Source organism: Lithobates pipiens, unplaced genomic scaffold (genome assembly GCF_037356315.1).
Source record: "Lithobates pipiens isolate NorthernLeopardFrog02 unplaced genomic scaffold, aLitPip1_a1.2 Scaffold_22, whole genome shotgun sequence".
NCBI lineage: Eukaryota > Metazoa > Chordata > Amphibia > Anura > Ranidae > Lithobates > Lithobates pipiens.
Window position 1 is genome coordinate 214,696,600 of NW_027507784.1, and position 24,207 is coordinate 214,720,806.

Genomic DNA, 24,207 nt, shown 5'->3' on the forward strand with positions numbered 1-24,207 from the left:
GCTCCCCAGAACCTATTCCACATGCCAGGTGAGACGTTGCCATGCCGTGCTGCGTCTGTTGTGCCTGGAAGCAAAGAGCCACACTGGCCCGGCACTCCTTTCAGCTTTGCGTTCACAGGCAGATGAGTGGCTAACACCGCTCAATTTGACAGTTGGTAAAGTGGTGTGTGACAACGGTGCCAATCTGCTTAGCGCATTGAAACAGGGCAAAATCACGCACGTGCCGTGCATGGCACACGTCTTAAACTTGGTCGTGCAGCGATTCCTTGTCAAATACCCTGGGGTCCAGGACATCTTGCGGCAGGCAAGGAAAATCTCGGCCCATTTCAGAAGATCTTACACGGCCATGGCTCGCCTTGCTGACATTCAGCGGCGACACCATCTGCCGGTCAGACGTCTTATTTGCGATTGCCCGACGCGATGGAACTCAACCTTCTATATGCTTGATAGGCTGCTCCAGCAGAAACGTGCAGTTAACGTCTACCTGTATGAACTCTGCGAAAGAAACGGTTCTGGGGAGCTGGGTTTTTTTTCACCGCGCCAGTGGCTGCTCATGCGCGACACATGCAGACTTCTGCGGCCATTTGAGGAGATCACCAAACTGGTCAGTCGCAGCCATGGCGCCATCAGTGACATGGTACCTTATGCCTTCTTTCTGGAGCGTGCATTGCGTCGTGTCATTGATCAGGCTGTGGAGGAGCAGGAGCGGGAAGATGAGGAAGTCGCAATGCTGGATGAATTCCCAGGGGGGGCTACTCTATCTGAGACAAGTCAACAACAGGAGTCTGATGAGGAGTCAGAGGAGGATGGTGCCGGGGCGGATGAGCAGGAGCAAGAAGAGCATGCTTTAAACCTTTCTGGGATCCCTGTTGTGCGAGGATGGGGAGAGGAGAATGAAGAGGACGACATTATCCTGGATGATGAGCAGGAGCCAGGCCACCACACCGCTTCCACTTTAGTGCAAATGGGGGCCTTCATGCTCCAGTGTTTTAATAGGGACCCCCGTATAAAAAGCATGAGGGTCAAGGACCAGTACTGGGTGGCAACGTACTTAGACCCCCGGTACAAACACAAAATGGCGGAAATGTTACCGCCGTCGCAGAGGGCTGTCAGAATGCAGCACTTCCAGGCCTTGCTTCGAGAAATGCTGCATTCTGCTTTTGCGTGCGCTGGCAGAGGAGCAATTCCCACTCCCAGAGAAGGATTTGCGGGTACCAATCCAACAGCGCCTGCAAGAAGAGGCCGGTTTGAAGATGTGTTGGTGACTTCGGATATGAGGTCATTCTTTCAGCCGACCCATCGACAGGTGTCATCCGGATCCAGCATCAGGGAACGCCTAGACCGTCAGGTGTCCGACTACATTGGGTTAACGGCCGATGTGGACGCTCTGAGGAGTGATGAACCCCTAGACTACTGGGTGGGCAGGCTTGACCTCTGGCCAGAGCTTGCCCAATTTGCAATCGAACTGTTGGCTTGCCCCTCATCCAGTGTCCTGTCCGAAAGGACGTTCAGCGCAGCAGGGGGGATTGTGACCGATAAGCGTACTCGCCTAGCTCACCACAGTGTTAACTACCTCACATTTCTAAAAATGAATGAGGCATGGATCTCGGAGGAATTCAACACATGTGATCAGTAGACCATGTATATGTCTATAAACAATTTTTGGAATCAAGCACACAGACCTTCTTAATTCATTTGGCTCACTTCCCTGACCCAAAAAAGCACACCGTACTATATGCCCCTACCCTCCTCTTTGAAGAGGTTGAGCGGTGTCATATTTCTACTGGGGCTGCTTATTATGAGGGGTTCCCACCATCCCTGTGCTGTGCTGACTTCCTCCTGGGTGTTCTTATTATGAGGGGCTCCCACCATCCCTGTGCTGTGCTGACTTCCTCCTGGGGGTTCTTATTATGAGGGGATCACACCATCCCTGTGCTGTGCTGACTTCCTCCTGGGGCTGCTTACGGTGCTGCTGTCAGCGCTGTATGTCACGGAGCTGCTGTCAGCGCTGTATGTCACGGAGCTGCTGTCAGCGCTGTATGTCACGGAGCTGCTGTCAGCGCTGTATGTCACGGAGCTGCTGTCAGCGCTGTATGTCACGGAGCTGCTGTCAGCGCTGTATGTCACGGAGCTGCTGTCAGCGCTGTATGTCACGGAGCTGCTGTCAGCGCTGTATGTCACGGAGCTGCTGTCAGCGCTGTATGTCACGGAGCTGCTGTCAGCGCTGTATGTCACGGAGCTGCTGTCAGTGCTGTATGTCACGGAGCTGCTGTCAGCGCTGTATGTCACGGAGCTGCTGTCAGCGCTGTATGTCACGGAGCTGCTGTCAGCGCTGTATGTCACGGTGCTGCTGTCAGCGCTGTATGTCACGGAGCTGCTGTCAGCGCTGTATGTCACGGAGCTGCTGTCAGCGCTGTATGTCACGGAGCTGCTGTCAGCGCTGTATGTCACGGAGCTGCTGTCAGCGCTGTATGTCACGGAGCTGCTGTCAGCGCTGTATGTCACGGTGCTGATGTCAGTGCTCTGTATTACGGTGCTGCTGTCAGTGCTCTGTATCTCCTGCACCCTCTTGTTTGCCTACCCTGGTCCCTGACCTTCCCTCTCCTCCATTGCCTTCATTAGCTCCATAGTCCTGAATTGTCAGAACAATTTCCCAAATAAAAAAAAAATGCTTGTAGTTATCGATCCCAAATTCACCTCATACATGTATTATGCTATTGTCCAGGTGGTGGGACTACGTGCTACCCCCTAATAATTACCCCGTGGCCGCAAATTCGACCTAAAGGTTTGCGAAATTCGCCTCCCATTGAAGTCAATGGAGCCCGCGGCGAACGGTCGTTTTCGCGAACGTTTGTGTCCGTTCGCGTTTCGCGTTCGCGAAACGTCCCGTCGGAAGTTCGTCCATCACTAGTCGTGTGTACGCGGCATTAGGGTTTAATAGAATAGTGTTAATGGCGGTGGTGTTGGCACAATATGAGTTCCTCTATGTGGACGTGGGGAAGAATGGCCAGATGTCAGATGGAGGATTCTTTGCCCAGATGGAGTTTTACCAACTTCTCCAGACTGGTGGCCTAGCATTGCCACCTGATGCAGAAAACATGGAAGGACTCCAGTTCGTCTTTATTGCTGATGAAGCATTCGGTCTGGGCAAGCACCTGATGAGGCCATTCCCCCAAAGGACACTCACCCATGGAGAGGAGGGTTTTTAACTCCTGGCTGGCCAGAGCGAGAAGAGTCATTCAGAATACCTTCGGGATAATGGCCAGCCGATTCCGCCTGTTTCTGGCAGCAATCCATATGGCGCAGTACAAAGTCAACCACATCATCTTATCCTGCTGCATTTTGTGAAATTTTTTAAGGAAAAATGCCCAAAATTATAGTGCCTCAGTTGAGCCTGAGGTGGGACTTCCTGAGAATCCCCTGATGGGCCTGAATACTGACCGTCCTGGCTTAGCACCCCAAAGCACCCGTAAAGTTAGGCAGAAATATGTCAATTATTTTACGGGTAGGGGGACCATTGCAATGCTAGACAATGTGTAAATATTTTTTTTATTAAAAAAAAAATCTGATAAAATCTTGAATTTTCTTTAATGCTTGTGTTTGTTTTTGGCTGTCTCCTAGGTTCTCCTAGTGCATTTTTAGTGCCAAGTGGATTTTCCTTTAGTAAATAAGCCCCATTGTCACTGTAAACACTAAATTACTTCAAAAACGGGTATTGAGCATTGAAAAAAGAAACCACACATTGTTGATTAGCAAAGATTTCACTCTGTGCACATTCACATGTGCGTTAGAATTTTATTTTTTATTTTTTGGTATAAACATGCATGTTTAGAAACATAACATACAAAACTCTGGAACTGTCTTGATATTGACTTCATCAGATGGGGTGAAGTCACCCCTGTAAAAGCCAAATTTTGAAGATGCACACAATTTGGAAGTCAAAATGGGCCTATCCCTCCTGATCCCATGCCTAATGTCAACATGTGCTATCTCCCATCCTGGGGGGGATCAATGGATGTGTTTTGGGGGTGCAACCCCTTCCTCTCACTTACTAGCGTTACTAGGAAGTGGTTGCACCCACAAAATGCATACATTGATATCCCGTGATGCCAGATAGCACACGTTGACACACTGTCAGGTCACCTTGAGGCGAGGTGACAGGTGCACACTGTAGGATCAGGAGTGCACCGCAAGATTGTGGACCCTACGGCTGACTGCTGCAGACGGGGGATAGATCCCACTGGGGTTGGAGCGTAAGATTCCCTGGGGTGCGGAGTCTAAGAGCCAGCAGGTGTTCACCAGCGCCTCTGGTGGTGAGGATGGACTTGGCTGCAACTGGCTCCAGGTCGCGACCCCCAGGGTCCCCCAGCTCACACCCACAGTAGGGAACAGGAGGATAGGGATGGTGAGGGAAAAAGCCAAGGTCGGGGCCACAAGCAGACAAGAATAGTCGGGAACACGCCAAAAGGTCAGGATCACAGGCAAACAGGGATAGTCAAAACACACCAAAGTCGGTAACGGAAAACAGTAGAAGAGCACACGGCAGGAAACTAACACACAAAGGAATACACAATGGTTGATCAGCACTGATGGCCTGCAGTGCACAGGTTAATATAGGGCTCCCTGATAGGGCCTGGGGTGGAGCCATGCTTAGAGGAGAGGTTATAAAAACCACCAGGTGGAAGTGGCTGGCCTCTTAGTCTGAAGACATGAGGGGAGGTAAGCAAACACAGAAAGATCACTTCATAGCCGTGACACACACCGTGTGCATCTTCAAAACTCCGCCTTACAACAAAAAGGCCCAGGAAGGGCACGATGACGGAGCAGGCAGCACTGAGCCTCATTAGGGAAGCAATTGATGTCCTCAGAAGCCCCCCAATGCTGAAGAGGCCTATGGCTTCTATCGAGCCACAAGATTGCTGAAATTGGAGGAGGGCCAACGCCTCCTCTGTAAGGGAATTATTGGTGAGGCCCTTCGGAACGGGTTGAGGGGCCAGCTGATTGAGAACAGCCACATATTTGAGCTTGCCCATCAGTAAAGGGTGCAGGGAAGGCTGCAGGGAGGCATGGAAGGAAGGCTGCAGCAAAGATAAGAAAGTAATGACCTGGCTTCAGTCTGGTCTGACAGAAGATGCAGGCTGGTGTAGTACCACAGCCTGGGGACATATATGTCATTTGCTGCTGGTCCTAATCTCCGGGATTCCTGGACCAGATTGTGCTCCAAATTATATGGACTCCTCAAGCTAACAATTTTATTTTCCACAAACTTGATGTGTCCCCTGGGGGCCAAAAGGCTTCGCAAATTCCAAAAGTTTCTCCAGCGTTGCCTTCCTCTTTATTTTGTTATCAGCCAGAATAAATGGAGATTTTATTTTCTGTAAAAAGGACTGTTTGTTTGTGAGTAGGCAGGTACATTTCTAAAAGACAATGTCAAATTAACAAGGGACACCAACCTCCTTGAGGTTAATAAAAAATACTAAAGATAATAATGTTATTGATGTAACTTGACACACAAAAAATAAAATTATATATGGAGATCACTAGAAAATAATTTTTCAATAATCTAAAAAAAGGAGATCTGATGAAATAAAAAAAAAAGACTATAAAAATGAATTCTAAACATTATTATGGAGATCAGGCTTTTAAAAATTAAAAGATTATTCATGAGATCAGGAGAAATAATCAAGAAATAATTTTGTGAGAACTCTGTGTGAATATGAGCAGCAAAACAACTTCATTATTCTAGCATTAAAAGAAGAATAAATTGTGCTGCATTAAAAGATCACAGAATTTGCTGCGTGAGGAATGTGTTAGCTCCATTACGAATGCTAGTTTTACCACACCGAGCGCTTCAGTCTCATACTTGCTTCAGAGCATGTGTCGTTTTTGGTACGTCGGAACAGCATGTATACGAGCAGTTTTCCCGATAGGAATTGGTTTTAGAACATGTTCTATTTCTAGGTTCATCAGAATTTTCGATGTAAAAAGTCCGATGGGGCATGCACACGATCGGAATATACGATGAAAAGCTCCCATCTGCCTTTTTCTGTTGGAAATTCCACTCGTGTGTACACTGCATAACTCAACACACAGCCATTAATTGTCTAAGCCGCTGGCAACAAAAGTGAGTACACCGCAAATGAAAATGTCCAAATTGGGCCCAAAGTGTCAGTATTTTGTGTGGCCACCATTATTTTCAAGCACTGCCTTAACCATCTAGGGCATGGACTTCACCGGAGCCTCACAGGAGTCCTCTTCCACTTCTCCATGATGACATGCTTAACTGTAGGCAAGACACACTAGTCTTTGTACTCTCATCAGACCACAGCACCTTGTTCCAGTAATCCATGTCCTTAGTCTGCTTGTCTTCAGCAAACTGTTTGCAGGCTTTCTTGTGCATCATCTTTAGAAGAGGCTTCCCTCTAGGGCGACAGCCATACAGACCAGTTTGATGCAGTGTACGGCATGTGGTCAATGCTGGCAGCCCTCATATGTCTATTTCCCAAAGACAACCTCCGGATATGACACTGAGCATGTGCACTCAACTTCTTTAGCCAACCATGGTGAGGCCTGTTCTGAGTGGAACCAGTCCTGTTAAACCGCTGTATGTTCTTGGCCACCATGCTGCAGCACAGTTTAAGGGTCTTGGCAATCTTAATGTAGAGCAACAATTCTTTTTTTCAGATCTTCAGAGAGTTGTTTGCCATGAGGTACCATGTTGAACTTCCAGTGACCAGTATGAGAGAGAGAGAGCGATAACACCAAATTAAACAGACCTGTTACCCATTCATACCTGAGACCTTGTAACACTAAAGAGTCACATGATACCAGGGAGGGAAAATGGGCAATTTGGACATTTTAACTTAGGGGTGTACTCACTTTTGTTGCCAGAGGTTTAGACATTAATGGCTGTGTATTGAGTTATTTTGAGGGGATAGCAGTTTAAGGCCCCTTTCACACTAACGTCCCGTTCAGGCCCGCCTGTCAGTTTTTCAGGCGGACCTGAACGGGTGCTCCATAGAGCTCTATGGAGCGTCGGATGTCAGCGGTGACATGTCCGCTGACATCCGACCCGCTCCGATCCGAAAAAGTGTGACGGAGGAAAAAGCTATTTTTCCATCCGTCTGCGGATCGGATCGGGTGACGACGGGCACTGCGGTCCGTCGTCATCCGATCTCCCATAGGGGAGAGCGGCGCTGTGACAGGTCCGTCCCTGCACAGTGTGCGGAGACAGACCTGTCATCTCCCTGCTCAGCGGGGATCGGCGGAGTGATCCCCGCTGAGCAAACGGACATCCACGGGGCGGATCAGAACTGATCCGCCCCGTGTGAAAGGACCCTTACACTGTTATATAAGCTGTACACTCACTACTTTACATTGTAACAAAGTGTAATTTCTTCAGTGTTGTCACATGAAAAGATATAATAAAATATTTTAAAAAATGTGAGGGGTGTACTCACTTTTGTGAGATACTGTACAGTATTATATAGCAGTACATTCAAAAAAGGGAGTATCTGACTGCCTCAGATGAAAAGGACTTTATGCAACAGGGCACAAACAACAATATGAAGCCCCTTCTGAAAGGCTTGTATTCTAATACCTCATATACCCAAATCCCTATTAAAATAAAGAAAAATTGAATCAACAAAATATTCAAAAGCTGGAGATGGTATATGGAGCACAGGCAATGGGACACATGAAAGAAGCGCGTCACTTACTCTAAATTAAAGGGGGTAAACCCTCAAGGTTTTTCTATGAATTAAGGGGAAAAAAACCTTCTGTGGTGTAGCAACCCCACAGAGCCTTCCTTTTACTTACCTGAACCCGATCTTTCCAGCGATGAGAACTAGCACTACAGCTCCAGCCATGGTCTCGGGTCCTCATTAGATAGATTGATAGCAGCATGAGCTATTGTCAATCAATATTGCCAATCAAATCCAATGACGTGGGAGTCAGGGGTAGGGTGGGACAGAGTCCTGCTATCTGTGTCAATGGATGCAGCAGCAGGACTCAGGTACGTGCCCACATGGGTGCCCCCAGGGAAAGCGCTTCTCCGTCAGGGCACTCAAGAAGAGGAGGAGCCCTTGCGGAGGGACCTCAGAAGAGGAGGACCAGGGGCCACTCTGTGCAAAACCCTTGTACAGAGGAAGTAAGTATGACGTTTGTTATTTAAAAAAAAAAAACATTTACAACCACTTTTTTTTATAAATCTCTTTTTTTTTTTCTTTCCTTTAAATCAACAAAAACTAACACAAATACAATACACAGTACAAAACACAATGCTTGTTGGTCAAAATATATATTCTGATAAGTAAATTAACCACTTGCTTCCTGCCCAGACCAATGTTCAGCTTTCGGTGCTCTCACACTTTGAATGACAATTACTCAGTCATGCAACACTGTACCCAAATTAATTTTTTGTCCTTTTTTTCCCACAAATAGAGCTTTCTTTTGGTGGTATTTGATCACCTCTGGGGTTTTTATTTTTTGTGCTATAAATGAAAAAAGACTGAAAATTTTGAAAAAAAAATGCATATTTCTTTGTTTCTGTGACAAAATTATGCAAATTATTAATTTTTCTTCATAAATTTTGGCCACAATTTATACTTCTACATATCTTTGGTAAAAATAACCCAAATTAGTGGATATTATTTGGTCTTTGTGAAAGTTATGCCGCGTACACACGGGCGGACTGTATGGCGTACTTAGTCCGTCGAAACACATTTCAGTGGACAGTCCGCTCGTGTGTGGGCTTCAGCGGACTTTTTCAGCGTGCAGTCTGGCGTACTAAGTATTTCGGATTTTTCGAAATTCTGTCCGTCGTACTTTGGTTTCAGCGGACAATCCGCTCGTCAGTAGGCTAGTTCGACGGACTAAGAATGGCGCATGCTCAGAAAGGATTTACACGGCGGAAGGGTGCTTTGCTGTGTATTGGACTTCCTATTTCTAGTCCCGTCGTACGTGCTGTACACGTCATTGCGCAAGCTTTCGACTGACTGTTTGTGCATCCGTGTGTGGTCAAGTCCGTTCAGTCGAAAGTATGACGGACTGTCCGTCGGATTGTATGACGGACTAAGTAGGCCATACAGTCCGCTTGTGTGTACGCGGCATTAGAGAGTCTACAAGCTGTGGTGCGGATCATACAAAATTGATCACATCTGATGTACTGGTGGCCTATCTCACTTCTTGTGACCCGAACAAGCCAGGAAAGTACAAATACCCCCCCAAATCACCCCTTTTTGGAAAGCAGACATTCCAAGGTATTTAGTAAGAGGCATAGTGAGCTTTTTGATGTTGTCATTTTTTCCCACAATTCTTTGCAAAATTAAGATTTTTAATTTTTTACATTTTTTTCCACAAAATTTCAATGTAATAAGTTATTTCTCTCACATGGCATGTGTATACCACAAATGGCACCCCCAAAAAAATTCTGCTACTCCTCCTGAGTATTACAATACCACATGTGTGGGACTTTTTCACAGCCTGGCCACATAGAAGCCCAACATGCAGGGAGCGCCATCAGGTGTTCTAGGAGCATAAATTACACATCTAACTTGTTGACTACCTATTACACTTTTGAAGGCCCTGGAGCACCAGGACAATGACACGTGACACTGATGACAGATGGCACTGATACATGGCAATGATGACACTTATACGTGGCACTGATGACATGTGGCACTGATGACAGATGGCACTTATACGTGGCACTGATGACAGATGGCACTTATACGTGGCACTGATGACAGATGGCACTTATACGTGGCACTGATGACACGTGGCACTAATACGTGGCACTGATGACAGATGCCACTAATACGTGGCACTGATGACAGATGGCACTAATACGTGGCACCAATGACGCGTGACACTGATGACAGATGGCACTGATAAGTGGCATTGATGGCACGTGACACTGACAACAGATGGCACGTGACACTGACAGGTGGCACTGATGACAAATGGCACTGATACGTGGCACTGATGACAGATGGCACTAATATGTGGCACTGATGACAGATGGCACTTATACGTGGCACTGATGACAGATGGCACTGGGGACAAATGGCACTGACAACAGGTGGCACTGGGGACAGATAGCACTAACAGGTGGCACTGGCGGCAGGTAGCACTGGGGTGGATGGCACTGGGGGAGGGTGGCACTGGGGGAGCATGGCACTGGGGGAGGATGGCACTGGGGCAGGTGGCACTTTTTTTATTTTATTTTTTTTCCTCCCACTTACGGCCACTGCAGCCGTTCATCTCACCCCTCTCACACGCTGTCTGTGTGAGGAGGGAGAGCAGCGCTGAGGGATGATCTCATATGTTTACATATGAGATCATCTCACATTGGACACGGTGATCGCGCTGTAAACGGCAGCAGTGATTGGCCGTTTACAGCGATCTGTGTTTGCCTGTCTCCGGGGGACACGGCAAACACAAAACTTCCCCGATGCACGCCCGCGGTGGCGCGCATTGCGGAAGTAAACACGAGGACGTCCAGGGACGGCCTCCCGGGCAAAAGCGCCCGCTCTAAAGCCGTCATTCGGCTATAGGGCGGACGGGAAGCGGTTAATAACGTAAAAAAAAAAAACACAGAATACTATCTAGAACATAACAAACCTTTTCAGTTACCGAAATATCAACCTTATTATGTACAGTATATCTTATCAAATACGATCTTAAATAATCCATTTAAATCTATATAGCAATATATGTATCAATATCATATCTAAAATTAATATTAAAGATTAGAAGTATATTGTTGGGGATGCCGTGTAGGGCTCCTCCAACCACTTAGCCTAATTTTTTGCGTATTTATGAGGACAACCCCTGTTCACATAGGTGTCTTCATGTAATCGTGTTTCCAGTATGCTAATTTGGATGGGAAGGGCTTCTTCCAATACAAGGCAACAGCTTTTCTGGCATAAAACAGAGTAATATTAATGAACGTCCTGCCTCTGTTGGAAGAATATCCTTAACCAACCCCAACAAACACACTGACATAGTAACTGGTATATGAGCATGTAAAATAAGATTTAACAAAGCCACCACCTCCATCCAAACCCCCCCCCGGATACCGTTCCCCCACCCTATGTGAATGAGTATGGGGTACAATGTACCCCTTCCCATTCACCTGTGGAAAAAAGTAAAAATAAAACACAACACACAATGGTTAAAATAGTTTATTGCACAGCTCCGGGGGTCTTCAGTCTTTGGGGGTCTTCTCGCTGGACTCCTCCGCTATCTTCTGCTAGCTCTTTTACTAGCGGAGGAGCCCGGCTTTCTTCTTCGCCGCCGCCGCCCTCTTCTTCGACTTCGAGGGTCTTGTCCCCCTCTTCGGGGGTCTTGTCCCACTCTTCGGTTCGTCTTGCCGGGCCACCGCGCCTTCTTCTAGCTGTTTTACAGGCGGTGGCCCGGTCTTCTGCCGCCGCTGTCGCCGTCTTCTGTTCTTCTCTTCTTCTCTTCAGATGTTGCCTCGTCGCATCCTCCGCTCACAATGGCAGAGAAGCGGTGCACGGCGACTTATATAGGGACATCGCCGGATGATGTCCCCGCCCATTATGATGTCACAGTCCCAGAGGATGCTGGGACTGTGACATCATAATAGGCGGGTACATCATCCGGTGATGTCCCTATATAAGTCGCCGCGCCAAGTTTGAGTTTGCCGGACTTTTCCACTGGATTGTTTGATCGGGTGTACGTGGCATTAGCCCCACCACACCGCCAACAGTCTGAAGAACATGCAGGGCTCATCTTGTGAAGTTGGTATGGCATAAAATATGCTCTATGCACAAATTTAAATTGAATCAAACAGTCTCTTAACAAGACCAAAGGTTGAAAGAGAGAATCCCACACTGCATCCCAATCATCATTGTCTAAATCATTGTCTAAATCAGGAATGTCCCATAGCCAACTCGCCATACGGCTCTCTAACACTGGGAGAGAGACTGTAATAAAGTGAGAATACAATCTGGAAGTAGGTTTCTCCAAACAATCAGACCAAAGTACCATTTCCAAAATAGGCTGTTCGATCATTGGATTAGTTTGTGAAAAATGGGTGTTTGAGGCACTGATAACATCTAAACAAGTGGGAACTGGGTAAGTTAAAATTTAAGGTAAGTGTAGCGAAAGAGGATAACTTCTGATTAGTTATAACCTGAGAAACCAACATAACATTATACTTAGTCCATACACTAGGTTCAGGTAATGTAGGATTCAACTATAGGGGGGCATTTGGAAAAATTGCTGCTCTAGGATAGTGCTCACATCTAAGACCAGCCCCCCAAGCTTAAATAGAAGTAAACATTGAGGGGGTCAAATGTTACATAGTTACATAGTTAGTCAGGTTGAAAAAAGACACAAGTCCATCCAGTTCAACCAAAAAAAAAAAATATATATATATATATATAATAAATATCATACCAGCCCATATACCCAATTCTATACCCACAGTTGATCCAGAGGAAGGCAAAAAACCCCAGTAGAGCATGATCCAATTTGCTAAAGCAGGGGAAAAAATTCCTTCCTGATCCCCCGAGAGGCAATCGGATTTTCCCCGGATCAACTTTACCTATACATTATAGTACCCAGTTATATTACGTACACTTAGGAAATAATCCAGGCCTTTCCTAAAGCAATCCACTGAGCTGGCCATAACCACCTCTGCAGGGAGTCTATTCCACATTTTCACAGCTCTTACTGTGAAGAAACCTTTCTGTATTTGGAGATGAAATCTCTTCTCCTCTAGACGTAAAGAGTGCCCCCTTGTCCTCTTTGTTGACTGTAAAGTGAATAACTCGACACCAAGTTCCCTATATGGACCCCTTATATATTTGTACATGTTGAACAAATCTCCTCTTATCAAGAGTGAATAAATTCAGTTCCTCTAATCTTTCCTCATAGCTGAGTTCCTCCATGCCTCTTATCAGTTTGGTTGCCCTTGTCTGCACTTTCTCCAGTTCCCCGATATCCTTTTTGAGAACTGGTGCCCAAAACTGAACGGCATATTCCAGATGAGGTCTTACTAATGATTTGAACAGGGGCAAAATGATATCTCTCTCTCTGGAGTACATACCTCTCTTAATACAGGAAAGGACTTTTCTCGCTTTGGAAACCGCAGCTTGGCATTGCATGCTATTATTGAGCTCATGATCTACCAAAACTCCCAGATCCTTCTCCACTATGGATTCCCCCAGTTGTACTCCCCCTAGCGTGTATGATACATGCATATTCTTAGCCCCCAAGTGCATAACTTTACATTTCTCAACATTAAACCTCATCTGCACACATAGTCGCCCAATTAGACAGAGCATTGAGGTCGGCTTGTAAATTCGTGACATCCTGTAAGGACGTTATTGCACTGCATAGCTTGGTGTCATCTGCAAAGTCGGAAATGTTACTTTTGATCCCAGACCCAATATCATTTATAAAGATATTAAAAAGCAAGGGTCCCAGCACTGAACCTGTAGACTTTACCTTACACATGAGCCGTGTGTGGGGAACTGTATCGAACGCTTTTGCAAAATCCAAATATATCACATCCACCACCACCCCTCTGTCCAAGGTTTTACTTACCACCTCATAAAAAGAAATCAGGTTTGTCTAACAACTTCTGTCTTTCATGAATCCATGCTGTCTGTTGCTCAAAATATTTTTTTCCTGCAAGAACTCGTCTATGTGGTCTTTTATTAGTCCCTCCAGTATCTTCCCAACTATAGAAGTTAAACTAACGGGTCTATAATTACTTGGTAAAGAGTTTGTTCCCTTTTTTAAATATAGGCACCACATTGGCCCTGCGCCAATCCAGTGGTACTATTACTGTCATTAATGAGTCCCTAAAAATTAGATACAATGGCTTTGAAATTACAGAGCTCAATTCTTTTAGGATCCGTGGGTGGATGCCATCAGGTCCAGGTGCTTTATCCACCTTTATTGTCCAAATATTTCTAGACCATATCACTTATGAGCCATTGTGGATTTGGGGCTGCGTCAGTACCACCCCCATTATGGACATGAGCTCCCCATGCTCCTTTGTATACACAGAGCTGAAGAAAGTATTTAATAAGTTGTGATAAGGGGCCCAACAACAGTTATATTACGGTAACATAAATGGGTGACCCTGCCCCCTCTGACACCACAGGGAAGCAGTGGGAAAGTCCCTGTAGCGTCAGAGGGGACGGGGTCACCCAGGTACGTCAACGGGTGGCCCCGCCCTCAGTTATATAAGAACTGTCAAAGGTGCTGAAGCGTCATACGATGGGAACCTTCCATGGAGGCGTATTGGTGGCAGATTTTTTTTCTTTTTTGGCCTGTCACAGCATGAAGAAGAAGATGAATGGACATCTTGGGACATTTTTATTTTATTATTTTTTAATAAAGGACTTGTCCCCAAGCAGTCTCTTGTCGTAACATTTTGACACTTTTTTGTGAAATGGTAGGGGTACATTTGTACCCCGTTACAATTTTACACAGAGGGGAGGCTAGGATCTGGGGATCCCCTTGTTAAAGCGGGCTTCCAGTTTCCGATGAGCCCCCCACCTGCAGACCCCCAAAACCACAGGGAAAGGGTTGTGGGGATGAGGCCCTTGTCCTCATTAAGCAGATGGAGACAAGGTGCTTTGTGGGGCTACCCAAAAGCTCCCTCCCCATGTTGAGGGCATGTGGCCTGGTATGGTTCAGGAGGGGGGGGTGCTCTCTCATCCCCCCTCTTTTCCTGCACCCTGTCAGGTTGCATGCTCGGATAAGGGTCTGGTATGGACTTTGGGGAGGACATCTATGCCATTTGTTTTTACATTTTAGCACAAGGTTCCCCTTAAAATCCACACCAGACCTGAAGGGTCTCCTGGGGCAGGACCCGGGTCCCCAAACACTTTTTATGACAATAACGTGCATATAAGCCTTTATAATTAGCACTTTCGATTATTCATGTTCGCGTTCCATAGATTTTAACGGTGTTCGTTTTTTCTGCTGAATTTTTGCCTTTTCGGTATGTTCTGGTGTGAATCGAACCGCGGGGTGTTCGGCTCATTCCTATCCTCCAGTATAGAAACCATGTTTTGCACCTCAGACATCCTGGATCTGAAATTGTCCAAATGGTGGAATGGTCCTATTCCATTCCACAATATATGCTTTTTTGGGATGAAGTACCTATGAGCATATTGGTCGAGTGAAAGCAAAAATAATGTATTGATTTATCATTTACATATTCATTTTTTTAACCACTTGACCACTGGGCACTTAAATCCCCTTTCTAATCAGACCAATTTTAAGCTTTCAGTGCTCTCACATTTTGAATGAAAATTACATGCTACCCATATGAATTTTTTGTCTTTTTTTCACACAAATTGAGCTTTTTTTTGGTGGCATTTGATCACCAATGGGTTTGTTTATTTTTTGTACTATGAATGAAAAAAGACTGAAAATTTTGTAAAGAGAAAGCATTGCATTTTAGTGGTGGGCATACCCACTGATCAATCTTTTTTTTTTCATTCAGCCCACAGGCTGCATGAAAAAAAGAACATTACAATATATGCCCAACAAGGACCAGCAATGTACTTGTATGTTGCTGGACTTTGAGTGGTTATACCAGAATGATGCCTGCAGGTTTAGGTATCATCTTGGTATCATTATTTTCAGCCAGCGGTCAGCTTTCATGTAAAAGCAATCCTAGTGGCTAATTAGCTTCTAGACTGCTTTTACAAACAATCACCATCTTCCATGGTTTTATCGGGCTCTCCTGTCCCAACAGGGAACCCGAGAATGCAACCCACCATTTTAATCTGTAGGGCCCTTGCTCTAAAAAAATGTATAATGTTTGGGGGTTCAAAGTAATTTTCTAGCAAAACAAAAAAATGAATGTAAACAAAAGTGTCAGCAAGGGCTTAGTCTTCAAGTGTTTAGAAGAGTGGGTGATGTACAACATAAGCTTCTAATGTTGTGCATAAAATGCCAGGACAGTTCAACACTCCCCCCCATATGACCCCTTTTTGGGAACTAGACACCCCAAGCTATTTGCTGATAGGCATGTTGAGTCCTTGGAATATTTTATATTTTGCTACAAGTTTCGGGAAAATAACAAACTTTTTAGTTTTGCACAAAGTTGTCACTAAATGTTATATTGCTCAAACATGCCATGGACATATGTAGAATTTCCCCCCAAAATACATTATGCCGCGTCTCATGAGTACTGCATGAATACTACATGTGTGGGACTTTTTAGGAGCATATCCACAGTACAGGTCCCCGAAAACCAATCACCGCCTTCAGGCTTTCTAAGGGTATAAAATGGTGATTTCACTCCTCACTACCTATTACAGTTTCGGAGGCCATGAAATGTCCAGCACAAACCCTCCCCCCCAAAAAAATTACCCCATTTTGGAAAGTAGGCACTACAAAACCACATGTGTGAGACTTATTGGGAGCCTAGCCACGTACAAGACCCAAAAAAAAACAGGCACCACCTTCAGGCTTTCTAAAGGTGTCAATTTTTGATTTTACTCCTCACTAACTATCACAGTTTTGGAGGCCCTGAAATGTCCAGATTATTTTGCAGCTCTCATTTGTTTTTAAAAATGAAGGAAAAAAAATGTTTTTTTTCCTTTTTTAAGTTTTCAAAACTTTGTGACAAAAAGCGAGATCTGCAAAATACTCAACATGCCTCTCAGCAAATAGCTTGGGGTGTCTACTTTCCAAAATAATTGGGGGGGGTTGTGCTATCTGGGAATTTCATGGTCTCCGAAACTGTGATAGGCAGTGAGGAGAAATCAAAAATGTACGCCCTTAGAAAGCCTGAAGGTTTTGGGGGTCCTGTACACAGCTAGACTGCCAAAAAAAAAAACACACACATGTGGTATCTCCTTACTCAGGAGAAGAATGTATTTTGGAGTGTAATTCCACATATACCATGCCATGTTTGAAAAATATATCATTTAGTGACAACTTTGTGCAATATATATATATATATATATATATATATATATATATATATATATTCCCAAAACTTGTGGCAAAATATAAAGTATTCCAAGGACTCAACATTCCTCTCAGCAAATAGCTTTTTTTTTTGTGCTATCTTGAAATTTCATGGCCTCAGAAAATGTGACAGGTAGCAAGTAGGGATGAGCTTCGAGTTCGAGTTGAATGTAAGTTGGACTCGAACATCGGCCGCTTGTCGATTTACAAACATTATGGGCCGTTCGTGCCAAATTCGAGTGGTGCGTCACAGCTCATAATTCACTGCTGCATCGCAATGCATTGATGGCTGATGATTGGCCAAGCATGCACTATGACCCACATGCTTTAGCCAATCACAGTGTGGTAAGAACGGAGAGCTATAGATGGCCAAAGGCAGGGTGGCTTTGGCCAATTATGCCTCAGGGAATTTAGTAAATGCCCCACAATATATAAGGCTGCCTGGAAGTCGGCCTTCTGTAGTGTGTTCCGGCATGCTGAGAGATAGAGAGAGAGACAGTGTCATTTTATTTGAGTTAGATAGAGCAGGCAGATGAGTCAGTTAGCTGCAGTCAGTGTATTTAGTATATATGCATCCCAGGTGTTGTGTGTGTATATATATATATATATGTATATATATATATATATATATAATATGTAGCGCTGATAACTTTTGCCTATAAATGTGTAATGTTGATTTTTTTCAATGTAAGCCTATGGACAATTCTATAGCTTAGTATTTGGCGGCATCTAGTAGCCAAATACTGGTACTGAACTTAAATGTTTATTGCTTTGAAGAAAGCACAAAAGACATATACAGGAAGTGACTGTTGTTTTGATCAGAAGGTTGACCCTTTTACCCAGGAGGCTTGATGACCTACCCATGAACACTTTCTCTAGCAGTGCATGCTGGGTAGGACATAAAAGGACCCTGAGCGGCCATTTTAGGTCTCTTGGGATCGCATGGTCTGCCTGTGAGGATCTGTGAGGAGGCCTCCCATGAGAAGGGGCCTGCGGCCATCACAGAGCGCAACTCCAACAGTTTGTGTGAGTGACCTGACGGTGCCAGAGACACAGTGACCAGATTGGAGAGATCCAGAGACACTCGTTTGTCCATCAGAGGCCCGGGTTCACCCAGCGGAGTGGAATGGAGTGACGAACCCAGCTGACGGAGAAGCAAGCTGCAGTCACCGGACCGAAGCTACTACACGGAGCTCCGATCCAGTTGGTGAGCGGGTTACAACCCACAGTTTGTTAACTTTCACACGCAGTTAGACTCATACACAGGCCTCACTGGGATTTATAGCTCCACGAAGGAGGAGCAGAGCAACTGATACTGAGCAGACTTGAAGCCTATCTACTCTGACGTCTTAAGCCTTGTAATATAGTTACTGAAATCACATCAGGAGCACCTTTACCTCAACTTAACTTACTTTAACCTGTGGATTACAAATCACAAGGAGTTACTTTAGCTAGCGAAGACAAGGAGATCAAAGACTAAGTACTTTAAGTGAGATCTCACGCATAGCTTTAAAAGTAGGGGGAGCTCCCGGGTATATCTATATCTATATATATATTGTTTGCAATCGTTTATGTGGAAATCCATTGTACTGTCGTCCTATGTTGGGATGACAGCACAATTATTGTAATCATCTTTTGAAACATATTCACAGTTAAATATATTTGGTTAAGTATCCAGTTATGTGGAGTGTTGTTTTCTCCCAGCAGGTGGAGCCAGTGGATCCTGAGGTTACAATACAGGTATATTGTATTATATTATTCTGTAATTTATTGTATTGCACCACAGCTGTGTCAAGGGGACTGAGCAAATTCAGGGGGGTTCATTAGCAGAGTGCAGGCCCAAATCAAATTTCAGCAGCTCCTTCGGGGGTTAGTGCTACACATATATATATATATATATATATATATATATATATGTATATGTATATATACACACCAGCACTGTGTTCAGTTTAGCTAGATCCGTTCCTATTATTCTCTTCCTAATATACTTACAGGCAGGCAGCTGCAGTATTTTCAGTCAGTGTACTGTATCCTGTGCACAGTGTGCAACTAAAGCTAATTGCAGACAATTGCTGGTGTTCTCTTCCTAATATTACCTCAGGCAGGCAGCTGTAGTATTTTCTTTAAATAATCTTTATTTATACTCAAGGAGGTCACAAAGTTAAATTACAAACACCTTCATAATTACATACATACATTCAACAGTTCCCAGCCCATCCTGCTCTCAGCAAGGGTTCCATTTTCCCGTTTTTAGTAGCTGAGAACTCTATCCTATTTATCTCCACTGTTATTAAGTACTACATTTTCCTCCTTTTATTTTAATATTTTCCCCCGACCCCCCCCCCCCTCCCCCAAAAACAAAACAAACAAAAAAACACACATCTCTATTCGTTTCCTCTACAGTCTACCACCCTTCTCCCACTCCATCACCCTGGGACCTCCATGTTTATTTTTTTGTTATTTGTTATTTAATCCCACCACAAAGTGGTTTCCTTATCTTTCCCTGTCCCCCATCAGTCTCTTTCCTTCTTCTGAAGAGAGGAAAGCATTCCAAACTGTCCATACCTTGGCATATTGCTCACTCCTGTCCTGGGCCGAGTATACTAAGTCTTCTAAGGCCCCCACTTTTCTAACCTTATTTAACCACATTGCTATCGTGGGTGGCTTAGGGTCTTTCCAAGATTGGGCAATACCCGCCTTAGCCTCGTTAACCATATGACACAATACCGAGTTCTTATATTTTCTTATTGGAATATGTGAGAGGTGCAACAGAAAGAAAGGCGGGTCATCCAGTATTCGGTATTCGGGAAATTTTTGCACAATCTTTTGCACTTCTCTCCAATACTGTTTGATCCTGGGACAGGTCCAAAAAATATGGAATAGAGTCCCCCGTCCCCTGTTGCATCTCCAACATTGATCTGAAGCTCCAGGGGAAAACCTCTGGAGCTTCGATGGGGTATAATACCACCTCGTCAACAGCTTATAATTTAGTTCCTGAGTTCCAGTACAGACTGATGAGTTTAGCGAGAGGTATATCATCCTCTGACGTTGATCTGATGAGAATGTCCTATCCAAGTCCCGTTCCCACTTTGCAAAACCTGGCATCTCATAATTATCTGGGGGGGCTGTAATCATTGTATATATTTTTGATATCGTTCGATAAAGAGGTTCCTTCTCTTCACAATATAATTCAAATCTTGTCAGACCTCGTTTATAGTTTATTGCTGGACCCAATGACTCAAAAAAGTGCCGAAGCTGCATTGCCTGCCAAAAATTAATTTCAAATCGCCCCCCCCCGTTGAGTCAATAAGGTCACTGTAGGCCAGGAGTCAGATTGCAAAAAATGTGATGCCTGAGTATAACCCTTTTCCCAAAGGCTCCCAAAGGCCCTCCTCTCCACCCCTGGTTCAAAACTAGGGTTACCCAGTATCGGAAATAGTGGGGATTGTGTTGACGAAAATTTTGGATTCTGACTAATTCTAAGCCCTATTCGCAATGTTTGGCCTATAAGGGGGTGCTTTTTCAAGGATTCCGGTAGTACAGTGTAGCACCAAATCGCTCTTCATAGGGGTACTGTGCTCATTTCTTGCTCTAGTTCCGTCCACAGTTTAAATTCTGTATGCCTACACCAATCGATAATCCTACCAATATGAACCGCCTTGTAATATTTAAGTAAGTCTGGAACTGCTAGGACTCCATCTCTTTTTAACATGGTCATCCGGCTTCTACTAACCCTTGGTCGCTTACCTGACCAAATGAATTTAGTAAAAACCGTGTCTACTTTGCGGAAGAAGGCAGATAAAATCTCTATCGGTAGGGCCTGTAATAGGTACAGGAATTTTGGCAGGATACTCATTTTAATGGAATTGCAGCGGCCAAACCATGAATGCAGTCCATGTTGCCATTTCTCTACCAGAGTTCTAACTGCCTTAAGCAACGGAGGAAAATTCATCTTAAATGTCTCCTCTATCTTTGCTGGGATCTGTGTGCCCAGGTACTTTAAAGCTGTCCCTACCCATTTAAAGTTAAAATTAGGTTGTAGAAATTGTTGTTTCTCCGGGGGTAAAGCTACCCCCATTGCCTCTGACTTTGCATAGTTGATTTTAAAATTTGCTAATGCTCCATATTCTTCTACTTCCTTCATTAGATTTGGCAGTGAGACGTGTGGACTAGCAAGTGAGAACAACAGATCATCTGCATACGCAGAGATTTTATAGTTCCTGTCCCCTAATTGGAGACCTCTGATATCTGGATTTAACCTAATTTTATTCAGTAGTGGTTCTATCGAAAGGGCAAATAGCATAGGAGAAAGTGGGCAACCCTGCCGCGTTCCATTTGAAATTTTAATCGGCTCTGAGAGTACCCCGTTAACTTTAACCAGAGCCTGAGGGGAGGAATATACTCCAGATATCCATTTTATCATATGCTCACCTAATCCCATATGTCTCAATACTTCAAACATAAACCCCCAATTAACCCTATCGAGCGCTTTTTCTGCGTCAGTACTTAAAAAGATAGAGGGGGTTCTTGTTTGGTTGGCATAGTGGACCAGGTTGAGTACCTTAACCGTGTTGTCTCTCGCCTCCCTAGTAGGGATAAACCCTACTTGATCTCGATGTATCAGTTGGTTTAATAATGGCTGGAGGCGAGATGCCAACAGTTTGGTAAAGAGCTTTAGATCGATATTTAACAATGAGATTGGACGATAACTCCCACATTCCACGGGATCTTTCCCTTCCTTTGGTATTACTGAAATATGCGCTCTGAGTGCATCCGGAGGAAGGGCAGCCGCTTGGCCAATTGCATTAAAGGCCTTTAGCATATGCGTACCTAGGGTTGGGAGAAAATTCTTATAGTATTGGATTGTAAATCCATCTGGTCCCGGCGCTTTCCCCTGTTTAACTGTTTTTATCACTGCATTTAATTCCTCTATCATTATAGGGGCTTCCAATCTTCTATTTCCCTGATGAAGTCATGTGACACATGACGATATGCGTCGGAATAGGAAGAGTTTTTCGGATACCGGAAGTCACGTCCGAGACACGAACGGAACGCTCGGCTGTGTATTTTACGAATTATTAACTTGCTGTTTGTGAGAACCTCTCCACTTTGCTGATTTTAATTATTAAAGAGTATATATGTACTTCACTATTGGAGCCCTCCTTTTTCCTTCTTTGTGAGATCCTGCCATTGTGACATACTGATGTGGGGATAAGACCTTTTACTTGGAGTTAGGGGTACACCGCATAAACCATCTGAGACCTTGTCCTCTATATGCTGTTTGCCTTACAGCAGTAAGGTAAGGGGCCACCTTATTCGATACGTGTGGGACACTGAAGAGACACCAGAGTGTGTACACCTTGTGTGGTTTTGTTGGCACCTGCTACTTTGAGAAGCACTTTACGGATCACATGTCACTTTATATTATGCCGCATTCCAAGAGACTTATTTATTTTGTTTGAATTGCACCGTGTGATTCACATCTATGTTAATTTAGCTTGGCATTTTAATTACACTCTGTGAGATATTGTTTTGCCTGTATTTATCACCTCCACTGAGTGTTCTCTATGCGATTTTGTATGTGGTTTTATGCAATTTTGCATATTTTATTAGATATTCTAATTTTGCACATATATATTATATGTTTATTATATGTTAGCACAAGACACCTTAATCACTGATCACGATTGGTCACGATAATTAGATTTTACTCACTGGTATTTTATGTATAATTAATTGTTAGCACTTGATACAGATTAACTTATTCACGTATTTTATTGGTTAAGGGAGCGCAGCACCATTTATTTGATTTTGTTCCAATCTTTACGTTCCCTGGAAGAAAGCCTACTCAGACATGCTGCCGATAGGTATTCTTCCATTTTAACCTGGGGTATCGGAGGTGGTGACAAGTTATATAACGAAGAGTAATATTCTCCGAATCTCTTAGCTATCTCTTTAGGCAGGGAGATCAAACGTCCATTTTCTCTCTTAATATGAGGGACATAAACCGTCTTCCCCTTTTCTTTAAGCTTCCCTGCTAATGCTTTGCTACATTTGTCTCCTAATTCATACGTTACTTTCCTGCCAAACTGGATTGCCGCCTTCGCTTTACATCGGAGGAGATCAGTCAGCTGTCTCCTCAGATATGCCAACTCATTTCCTGTGGATATAGTTTGTATATTCTTATGGAGAGCCTCCAGCTTCTGAATTTCTTCTACCAGTTTTACCATCTGCTCTTCTCGCACTTTTTTTAATCGAGAGCCGTGTTTAATCAACACTCCTCTCATTACCGCCTTGTGTGCCTCCCATATCATGCCCGGGTCACTTCCCGGGGTGTCGTTTATCTGAAAGTATGCTTCCATTTCTTTCCCTACGTCTTCCCGTATTTCGGGGATCTGCAACAGACTTTCATTTAAACGCCATTGCCACCCCGTGGAGGGAGCCGGGCATGACAGGGATATCTGTAATGTCACTGGTGCATGATCTGACCAAGTTATGTTTCCTATCTCTACTTTATGCACTGACGGCAATAAGTAGTGTGGTATCAAAAAAAGATCAATGCGGGAGTAGAGTTGATGCGGGTTGGAGAAAAACGTATAATCTCTTTCTCCTACATGTAACAACCTCCATACATCCACTAATTGCATCTCTTGCAACTTCCGCACTATCTTCCCTCTGATACCCCTGGGGGATGAAGAGACTCCCGATGACGTATCTTCCTTGGGGTCCAATGGTATGTTAAAATCTCCGCCTAAGATCATTTTCCCTTCTGCAAATTCCATTAATTTAGTCAGAGTTTTACTTATAAAATTATCTTGATGCGTATTTGGCGCATACACAGTAGCTAGCGTGACCTTTGCCCCCCCCCCCCGATTTGTCCTTTTAGAAAAAGGAAGCGTCCATCTACATCCGTCCGCATATCCATAAGAGCCCAGGGTACCCGGTTAGAAATTAAGATGGACACTCCCTTAGACTTTGATACTTGATTATGTACATGGTATACACAGGGAAACAATCTATTCTGGAGATACGGGAGATCACTCCTTTTAAAGTGTGTTTCTTGTATAAAAGCCACGTCCGTACAGGATCGTTTCAGTTCATTAAGGAGCATCTTCCGTTTCTCCGGTATATTCAATCCTTTTGCATTTATGGAGGTTACCCTTATCCCTTCCATCTCTAGGGGGATGTAGAAAGGCAGAGCGAGACGAGAGAGAAAAAAAAAATTATAAA

The 24,207-nt window shown here is 44.4% G+C and overlaps 1 protein-coding gene across 1 annotated transcript in view; it reads right to left on the bottom strand.

Moving 5' to 3' along the window:
- The window catches only part of GRIN2A (glutamate ionotropic receptor NMDA type subunit 2A), a 159,280-nt gene extending 135,941 nt beyond the window's left edge, over positions 1 to 23,339 (bottom strand). The window contains exon 1 of the mRNA XM_077450171.1: positions 22,863 to 23,339. Within this exon, the coding sequence (XP_077306297.1) occupies positions 22,863 to 23,339 (477 nt within the window). The remainder of the gene's footprint in view (positions 1 to 22,862) is intronic.
- Positions 23,340 to 24,207: the final 868 nt, after the last annotated feature.